A 9,965-nucleotide genomic window follows, 5' to 3' on the forward strand; every position below is an offset into this window, starting at 1 on the left:
TGGACACTAGAGCCAGAGCTAAATATATACAATATAATACAATGTGGCTATTAAAGCTGACCATCAAATTATTATGTTTAGAGATCTGCTAGGTCTCTGCCAAGTAAAATTTGCATTATTCTGCCTGCACCCTATATATCAGCCTGAAACCTGAAAGGCTACGCTGAGGGTAACAAAATCCCACCTCATCACTTTTATCGCTGAGGTTTAGCTGCCCGCAGAAGTTGCCTGATTAAAAAGTGTGAAACTTTGCTTTAAAAGTTTCGATGAAGTTGACACTAGAGTTGCTTGATATTTAAACCATCCAGCATATATGTCAATACTTTACTAATAGTATGTGGGCCTTGTTCTTCTGATTTGTCGATATGTACTCGTGACTTCGTTGTGTTTACGTATGCATCGATCTGCAGGCGTCTACTCAGCAACTCTGACAATTCTGCCATATTGGCACGAAGTCATTGGCACAGTCGACTGGAGTTAGCAGGTAAAACTTTTTAACACAATGTAAAACTTTGTAGACATTATCCTCTGTTAGAGCCTTTATGTTGCTTTTATGCTTCTCACTCTCAAGTGTATTTAATTTTTTTTTAGCATTAAGAAGCAGATGGTGAACGTGTCCGAATTTGCCAATCTCAGATTGCTAGCCAGCTGGTTAAGTTACCTGAGGTTGAAGTTTGTTTGGCATATTGACACTATGCAAATGTTGACAAATGACACTGCTTTACATTTGCATTGCGTTGATTTGGGCACACTACTTAATGAGGAGTTAAGTTTTTTAAAACTGCTGATTTAGTCACTTTTACTCAATAACACAGAGCACTACTAACATCAACAACCACCTCATTGTTGCAGCTGAGATGATCCACAGCCTGTTCCTGATTAATCACTCTGGAGACATCTTCCTGGAGAAACACTGGAAGAGTGTCATCAGCCGGAGTGTGTGTGATTACTTTTTTGAGGCGAAGGAGAAAGCATTCGACCCGGAGAATGTGCCCCCTGTCCTGCAGACCCCACACCACTATCTCATCTCCATATACAGGGAGAAGCTCTTCTTCCTGTCTGTCATCCAGACTGAAGTCCCTCCACTGTTTGTCATTGAGTTCCTGCACAGAGTGGCAGAAACAATTCAGGTGTGATTAAGCTCTGTGTTCATTTTTCTAGATAGATGTCTTGCATCTTTGTTTCTGTTCAAACTTAGTTTCCTGTGTATGCAGATTGTCTAGATGTAGCCTAGTTTAGATGGATTGCGGTTCACATTTGACATCTCAAGTGATCAGATTTCACCTCCCTGAATGCAATTTAATAGGAAATTGTTGCTGAGGACAAAGACGGTGCACATTTGTTCTGGACCAAACAGCTATAGTGGAAAATATTGTGCTTAATTTGTAGCACCATAACATCTCTCAATCGTATCCCACTATTTGAAAGGTTTGTTTCTGTTGACAGGACTACTTTGGAGAGTGCTCAGAAAGTATAATAAAGGAAAATGTGGTGACGGTGTATGAGCTGTTGGAGGAGATGTTGGACAACGGGTTTCCATTAGCGACAGAGTCCAATGTCCTTAAGGAGATGATCAGGCCTCCCACCATCCTGCGATCTGTTGTCAATACGCTCACAGGTAAACATAAGTCACCCTGACTCTGATGTTAAAGGTCAGTCTAGACTCTGTTTACTGATCTGGAAACCAAATACAATCTGCAATGTTTATGTATACATGATGTTTTTGCCTTTGTCTTGTGCATTTCCCAGGAGGCAGCAACGTTGGCGATATTTTGCCAACAGGTCAATTGTCCAATATCCCCTGGAGGCGGGCTGGTGTTAAATACACCAATAACGAAGCATATTTTGATGTGATAGAGGAAATAGATGTCATTCTGGACAAATCAGGTACAAACAACCATGGCAGTTGGATATGTTTTCCTTTTCCTGGAAGATTATATAATTTGATCTGGTCAGTCTTTAAACATGCATGCACCCCTTCAATCTTTCTTATTCAGGTACAACAGTATTTGCAGAGATCCAGGGTGTAATTGATGCCTGTGTGAAGCTCAGTGGGATGCCTGACCTGACTCTGTCCTTCATGGTGAGTTCACTTCCTGTTAGCACGGCGTTTTTCTCCTTTTGTGGTCTACTTATTCGTCTGTCACAGTGTAAAATTCAACTTGTTGTTTTTGGCGACAGAATCCTAGTCTTCTCGACGACGTGAGTTTCCACCCGTGTGTGCGCTTCAAACGCTGGGAGTCAGAGCGTGTCCTCTCCTTCATCCCGCCAGACGGAAACTTCACACTCATGAACTATCATGTCAGCTCTCAAAAGTAAGCACAGAATTGATACAGAAATCTATCAGGTAATGTATAAATGATCTGGTATGACTTTAGTGTAGTGCAGGGGTTTGTGTGAGACTATGGGCTTCCCATTGGACAAAGCTTCAAAACACACGCCTTTTTAGTTTAGTTCAATTCCTGCATGTATATGTGATCAGCTACTTGATCCCATAGACAACTAAAAATTGAGTTAAAATAGGCTAATACTGACATCATTTTAAACTGCATGTAAATAACCAATAGGGCTGATTCTAGGTAAGTAAGTATACTTTCCCCCAAATTATCGCCTTAACCAATTTAGACATTTATAGATTTTAAAACATGGTTCCCTTTTGATATCCAATAAAATAATCAGTTTGTGGAACATCATGTTCACCTCGAGTCTCTGAGCCACCCCTGAAACTGTTGATTGTCATCGTGGTCAATTGTGTTCATTTCGTTCCTCAGTCTTGTGGCCATTCCAGTGTACGTGAAGCAGAACATCAGTTTCTTTGACACGGGACCCTCTGGTCGCCTGGACATCACAATCGGACCCAAGCAGAACATGGGGAAGACGGTGGAGGCCTTGATGGTCACTATCCACATGCCTAAAGCTGTGCTCAATGTCAACCTCACAGCCACACAGGGAAACTACACCTACGACCTCACTACAAAGGTAACAACCGTTTACAAGGCTGTCGTAAGCAGTTATGTAGTAGGTATGCGCTAAATGAGAGGTTAGAACACCTTCTACTTTTGAATGTGGGCCCTTTTTATCCCATCAGTTCCCATGATGAAATTGTTATCCTTTAATATTCACAACAAAATGCTTCAGATGTTTTATTCTTCTTTTATTGAAAGTGTGTTGGCCTTCTGCATCATCTGCTGGTTTGGTAATGCTACTGAGGCACAGAAGAAGTCTGTAAGGAAAACAGTAACAATGGCCAGTAAACTATTAGGGATCAAGTTACCAAGTGTGGAATGCATTTATAGGGAAAGGGTAAGGAACAAGGCAAAAACCATTGTGGGAGACAAGAGGCACCCCCTTGCCTCTTCATTCAAACTACTGCCTTCTGGGCGACGATATTACCTCCCTCTATTTACCAAAAATAGATCAAAGTTTTCATTTGTGCCTCAAGCAATTAAGCTTTTAAATATGTAAGTTAATAGGTAGGATACTCAGCTGGTCTGGTATTGCCTAATCAAATAGGTAGTAAAAAGTGCAGGGTATGGGGAAATATGTGTTAAGTGTATTAGTATGTGACTTTGTATATTTAAAGGTTCTCTTTTGGTGTAAATGTATGATGTATGTTGTATGATGTATGTTTGTAATGCCTACTTGATTGCCATGCAAACAAATTTCCTTACGGGGACAAATAAATGTACTTACTTACTGATACTGCTCAGTTTCAAATGCGTCACTACAGCACTGCACTGTATTTCTTACCTGCCTTTTTTATATGAATGATCCTCTCTTTAATGACATGTCTCATTACAAAATTACACACTTATGGACTAGATTTTTTGCACATGACCTAGGTAGCTCTATTGTGAAACAAGTGGTGTAATTGTGATCAGAACTGGTGGTGTTATGGGGAAAATAAAGCAAAAATTAAGAATCATTTTGTTAATTGGTCCTTATTCGACGCCTGTTTGTGTTTTGTTAGGTGTTGGTTTGGGACATTGGGAAACTGAACCCCCAGAAGCTCCCTAACTTGCGAGGCAGTCTGAGTACGCAGGCAGGAGCTCCCAAACCTGAAGATAACCCCTCAATCAACATTGACCTGAAGATCCAGCAGCTGGCCATATCAGGTAATCCTCGCTACAGGACTGGCACCGTTGAACGGAGTCTGATGCCGCGTTCGAGACCGGTCGGAACGGGGATATTTCCCAGTTGAAACTTCCGACTTCGACCTCAGTGCGTTCCAGGTGCATAGTGGTGTGTGACGCCAAAAGTGAACGAAAACCATGGCTGACCGTGACACAGTGTATGCACAGCTGTACCCTCAGCAGTGTTTTAGGTGTTAATTAAAAGGATGACAGTTTAACTACAACAACTGACATAAATAGCCTATACTTTACTAGTTCTGTGTACCCCTCTAGCTACATCAGTTGGTAACCCTCAAGTCAGTCAGTGTTGTAGGTTACACTTCCTAATGCATTTTTAACAATAACTTTTATGCAGAGAAGATGACTTTATGAGATTCCTTACTGTAGCCAGCTACCTAATAGGCCTAACATATTTCTGCATCAATGTATATGTAGAACAGGTTTTACTATATGACCGTATGTATTATTTTAAATTAAATACATGCAAATATACTTTTTGTTGCTTTTTTTTGTTTATGGTTTACCATTTACAATGTGTGCATTTATGGGTGCTGACACTGTTTTGTGGTGTAATTCAGCTGCTACTTGTGAAGTCGGGGTACATATTTTTTCTCCAAGTTCACAAGTAGGAAATCTGACTTCAGGTGGCGTTCCAGGGTAGTTTTTCTAGTTGGAGGTCGGAAATTTCCAAGTTCCGATGTTGCCTGGAACGCAGCATGAGTCGGTCCTGTTGCTGTGGCTGTGCATATGTGTCAGAATTGATGTAGTTGATTGCTCATTTAGCCTTTCTCCCCTCTGTATAGGTCTTAAGGTGAATCGTCTTGACATGTTCGGAGAGAAGTATAAACCATTCAAAGGGGTCAAATATGTGACTAAAGCGGGGAAATTCCAAGTGCGAACCTGAGTGACAAGTGACAGACCCAAAGGTCAACAATCCAATGTGCCAAATAGGGGGAAAGGTTACCGACCCCCTGAGTCAGCTCTTCAATAAGTCTTACATAATTATGCTCTGGCTTATTATTAATGAACAGTTTTGCATTCTAACAGTTATTTATTGTGTTTGGCATTACATATATATCACTGATGGTATTTGTAAGGGAAACCTTAATAATCAATGTGACCTTGCTGAAGTGCTATTATTTGCTCGTTTCCATCCAATGTAAATGTACTGCATTGCATTCCTCCTTCTTATCTTATATCTTATCTATCTTTTTTTTTTTTTGTCTAACACCTTCTGAGTGTTGCCTAAGGGGAATATTTTAGTTTGAAAAGGGACACTCGCAGGTCACTGCCTTAATCCTTGCTACTTCACACACCTACACAATCTTACTTGCATATCTTCCATGCCTTTTGAAAACCTTTTTACGTAATATAAGGTAGCAAGTTTTATACTTGTATATGTTTATTTTTGAAAAATTTAATGTCGTATCTACTTTCTGAGTAGCTGCGGTGTGTCTTGAGGCAGGTATTTTTGCACACATTCACTCTTTAATGTGGCCTTGTAATGGTAGGTTAAGGTGCTTTTATAGCATACTACAGCGCAAACTGCATTTTTTTATGAGGCCTGAGGGAAGGATATGTTAAAAGATATATCTTATAACTAAGGTACATAGTTTGACTTAGGGACCGTGTACAATTATCTACAGGGCCTAGATACGAGCTAGTGATTCAGGCAGGTTGTTGGGAGCAGTTGTATAATAAAGCACTCTACAAGATCCTCACATAATCTTGAATGCAACTTCTTTACTCAGCACAGTATTTGCACAATCAATTGTCCACACGGAAAATACTACTTAACGCAACTGTCTGAAGTTGAATCTGTATTTCAGTGTATAAGATGTCCGATAAAAGCTTTAAAATGATGTGTCTGTGTGCTTTTTTAGCCATGCTAGCAGCATGGATCTATAAGGACGGCACTGTCCCCCCACTGTGGTCCCGACTGAAGTATCTCAACAACAACTTCTCATCAGCCTTGACTTTATTTTGCTTTTAGTGATAATTAGCAAATTATAGCATGCTAACACGTTAAAATAACATGATAATCATGGTAACATGTTCAACTTAAGCATGCTTGCATTGTCATTGTGAGCTTGTTAGCATACTGATGTTAGCATTTAGCTTAAAGCATTGCTGTGGCTTAGTACAGCCTCACAGAGCTGCTAGCATGGTTGTAGACTTGTATTGAATGTGATGAATATAACAAGTTAAGCCTTATTGCCCCATAACACTCCAGTGACTTATGAAGGCGAATTAAGAAGCTGACCCCGGTCATTATAGTCTTTTATTCTTCCAAGGCACAGCAGATGTGTTGGCAGGGCTAGAAGCTATCTGAATACATTCAGGGTGTGAATGAACACATCAAGTACACACAGAAGTACACCCTGTGGCTCTGAGTGAGGGGTCAGCGGCTGCTACATGCTCAGTAGGCCCAAATAAAGATGAAAATGCAGTTAAAATTCTGTGCTCCTGTTGGAGCACACTGTCGGCTCACTAATAAGCTACTGTTTAACTGAAGAGGCTTCACACACACACACACACACACATTATCCATTTAACAGTTACATTTGCCCAGCCACTGTAAAAGAAAAAACAAAACTTGATGAAATGGTGTTTAGGGAATGAAAATATGCATTCACTGATCTGATGCGCATAATATTGAGTTAGCAGTCATAAATCCCTAAAACTAGACTGCTAGACTGGCATCAGTGACTGATGTCACATAAAAAAAGGTTGTTTTTATTCTCAAACCACCTGGGTTGTCTAGAAAATCATTCTGTGAAAAGCATTCACAGGTGGGCTGCTGAGCTCACACATAGAGAAATGTCTAAAATCAATGTTTTTGATGAATTTAGATAAATTAAGAAATCCAAACAGTTCAACTGTTACATAGTGCAGAAAAAACACTACAATTAGTTTAAAAAATGTGAGAGTAAACATTCTCTGAAAAAATAACAGACCTCAAAAAGGTTCTCCAGGTTCTCTAAAGAAAATGGCCTCTCCTGTTGTTTGCAATTACCTGGATTTTTAGTGTTAAGATAACTTTATTAAGCTTATAGTAATTTTAAAACAAATCCTTTGGCATCTCTCACTGTGAAAGTTAAATAAAGTTAAAACAAAGAATTCAAAACATCTCGCCTCACCTCGACCTTTACGCTTACTGTCACTCATACTGCAACTGTCAAGTGAAAACCTCTTATCTATTAAATATCAACCTTCCTGCAATCAACAAAAAACTTTTTATTGACAACCATACATTTTTTCAAATTATACAATCACTTCTGAAACTTGTATTATTTGCCTGTAAATCATAACACTTTAAATCCAAAAGACCTTTTAGTTCTTCAAGTAGAAACATCACCGGACAGCAGCGATGATATTCACCTTTGATCACCTTTGAATTCATAGATCTTCAGTTAAGAACATTGTTATTACTAAAAGTAAACATGAAGAAAGGAGAGCTCACCAGCCCACACTTTAGTGTCAAACTCAGTGTATAAAGCTCATAGCTGTGTGTGTTGTCCATAAAACAAATAATTACTGTATATACAATAGACAATAAGAAACTCGCACTGGAAAAAACTGAATTAAAAGTAAATTTCCTCTAGGCGATACATATCTTCATGTCACAATTTGCCTTTAGAAAATAGAAACAAATTTCATGCTAAAAATATATACCTGGGATTTGGGTAAACTCTTGTAACACAACATACCAAAAATATATATTATAAACTGCCTCCGGTTACTACAATGATGAATGGATCAAAATCACCTGCAGTTTCCTCTTTGAAGAAATGCACATGTTTACTCATGACGAGTATGCACGTTGCTACTTCTACTCCCGGTGTGTGCTATCAGAGATAAGATAACAGTGTTACTAGTTTCAGTGACCAGGTTTGTTTATTGGTACCAGGGGGTCTTGCGTACCCAGCGAAGCGTGAATCCTGCGTCAGTGCGGATCTTGATGGAGGCTGCTTCTGCTTCTCTGACGGTCTCCTTCACTGACTGCATCAGATTCTGGGCGTTATGAACCAACATATCTGTGGCCTGGAAGTGAAGCAGTTAGGGGGGAAATAAAAATTGAGGTGAGACAAAATGCAGGCTAGTTATGTGGTGGATCACAAATCAAGTGTAGGTATCTCAAATGTGTACTTAAGTATAGTATTTAGAGAAAATGTGCATAGTTACTTTCCACCGCTGTAAGTTATTGGGAATGCACTGATCCAATGTGCCGGATCAGTATTTGCACCAATACTGACTGGATCAGGTATTGGCCATGACGTGACACATTATAAAATTTAGTGTTGCATCAGTTACATTAATTCAGCCATGACAGGTAGGCACACCCAGACAAATTTGGTAAAAAGAGAACCCTGGTATTGAGTTGGTACTCTGTATCATATACTCTGAGTTTAAGTGTCTGTATCAGGAATGAAAAAGTTGCATCAGTGCATCCCTACAAGCTATGTGCACTTCTGTGAGTTTACCTGCTCTGACTCCTCTTCACTAATATTTGTCCGTCCCAGCATTGTGGCTTTAACAGTAGAGAGAATCTTCAGCTGAGTACTGATGGTAGGTATTCGTTCACACACCTTTGGAAGGAGAAAAAATTGTAAATTATATCACATCGAGGACTTTGAAGTTTTGTGTCTGTGTGCGGTTGTCCTTACCTGCAGCAGATTAGTTCTGATGCGTCTGTCAGTGCACTGCTTGGCCACTTCTTTAGCCAGTCTCGTCACCTCGTCTGAGGCCTTGGCGATGTCCTTAGCGCACTGAATCAGCGCTCGTTTGTTCCCGCTTCCACCACGCACCAGTCGAGACATTTCTGCCATTAGCAGAGCCATCCGCTTGGCTGCTGCTATGATGTCGTTACCCTGTAAAGGAGGGGGGGGGTCGGGGGGGGGGGGGGGGGGGGGGGGGGGGGGGGGGGGGGGGGTCAGGGGTAGAGGAGGAAGCAGTAAGAGCTGTGGTCAGGGTACTGGAGAGGAACATGGTTTTGGATAAGAGGTGAGAATGCAATGGAGACATACTGTATGAGTCATGTTTAAACATGTTTTCTGATAATACTGATAGTAATCAAAATGTAGCATACTGAAAATAGTGTTAACACTAAACGAATGATAGTGATTTGTATGAATTAACTGCAAAACAGGCACTAAATTTACAAGCAGAAAGCTGCATGCAGTGTCAGTGAAAGTTAGAACATGTTCTTCAACCCCCGTGGAAGAAGATTATTCTGCAATGTATGGCTGTACTTCTGGAGAGAAACAGTGTTGAGGTGATCACAGTGATCAGTGCACACCCTGTGACTAAAGAAGCAGAAGCAGGTGATCTACCAGGCAAGCAGGTAGTCGTCAAAACAACATCACCCAGAAGTCTTTGGGAAAATGTCATCCTCGGCTTCACAGGTTGGCCAGACAACAAGTGACTGACAACAGCGATAATAGCGAGACGGAGCACCTGGCTCCGCCTTTAAAGCACTTTACCTAATCATGAACATGTGTGAAGCCAGTACCAGTTTATCCTTGTGGTGCAATAAACAAACTTGCCATTCCAACAATCCTTGACCTTTAGTACAACCTTAACGTGGCATCAGCATTAACCGTGTGTCAACTATGTCTGAGTGTGATGCAACAACAGCCCTGGAGGTTTCCATAGTAGAGTCAGAAGCAGAGCACATTGTTTGCACAGCCGCAGTGACTGTCAGCTAGTACGCCAAAGGGTTTTTCTTTGTTGTCCTGCAGTTCTTTCCTTGTGCAGTGCACTTATCTGTTTGCATGCATGGATGTGCGTGTGTGTGTGTGTGTGTGTGGGGGGGGGGGGGGGCAAACAGTG

General features: G+C 40.7%; 2 protein-coding genes across 3 annotated transcripts in view; one reads left to right on the forward strand and one right to left on the reverse strand.

The window, feature by feature from the left end:
- The first annotated feature begins 253 nt into the window (after window positions 1-253).
- On the forward strand, window positions 254-5,995 carry ap3m1 (adaptor related protein complex 3 subunit mu 1). Its single transcript, XM_046070338.1, has 9 exons — window positions 254-484; window positions 853-1,130; window positions 1,447-1,618; window positions 1,750-1,887; window positions 1,998-2,083; window positions 2,182-2,315; window positions 2,772-2,979; window positions 3,971-4,115; window positions 4,937-5,995. The coding sequence occupies exons 2-9, from the start codon at window positions 858-860 to the stop codon at window positions 5,035-5,037; spliced, it is 1,257 nt and encodes a 418-aa protein (XP_045926294.1). The 5' UTR covers window positions 254-484; window positions 853-857; the 3' UTR covers window positions 5,038-5,995.
- Window positions 5,996-6,400: 405 nt separating this feature from the next.
- Window positions 6,401-9,965, reverse strand: part of LOC123983875 (vinculin-like) — a 25,826-nt gene continuing 22,261 nt past the window's right edge. For both annotated transcript variants that reach the window (XM_046070303.1, XM_046070302.1), the window contains 3 exons: window positions 8,801-9,004; window positions 8,618-8,722; window positions 6,401-8,177 (listed from right to left, as the gene is read on the reverse strand). In XM_046070303.1, coding sequence (XP_045926259.1) covers window positions 8,031-8,177; window positions 8,618-8,722; window positions 8,801-9,004 — 456 coding nt within the window. In that variant the 3' untranslated portion in view covers window positions 6,401-8,030. The remainder of the gene's footprint in view (window positions 8,178-8,617; window positions 8,723-8,800; window positions 9,005-9,965) is intronic.

Source organism: Micropterus dolomieu, linkage group LG15 (assembly GCF_021292245.1).
Source record: "Micropterus dolomieu isolate WLL.071019.BEF.003 ecotype Adirondacks linkage group LG15, ASM2129224v1, whole genome shotgun sequence".
NCBI classification, from domain to species: domain Eukaryota; kingdom Metazoa; phylum Chordata; class Actinopteri; order Centrarchiformes; family Centrarchidae; genus Micropterus; species Micropterus dolomieu.

Coding starts and splice junctions, on each gene's coding strand:
- ap3m1 (XM_046070338.1), top strand. CDS start 858: ATGATCCACAGCCTGTTCCTGATTAATCACTCTGGAGACATCTTCCTG. Junction 1,888..1,997: donor TGTCATTCTGGACAAATCAG/GTACAAACAACC, acceptor TTTCTTATTCAG/GTACAACAGTATTTGCAGAG. Junction 4,116..4,936: donor CCAGCAGCTGGCCATATCAG/GTAATCCTCGCT, acceptor CCCTCTGTATAG/GTCTTAAGGTGAATCGTCTT.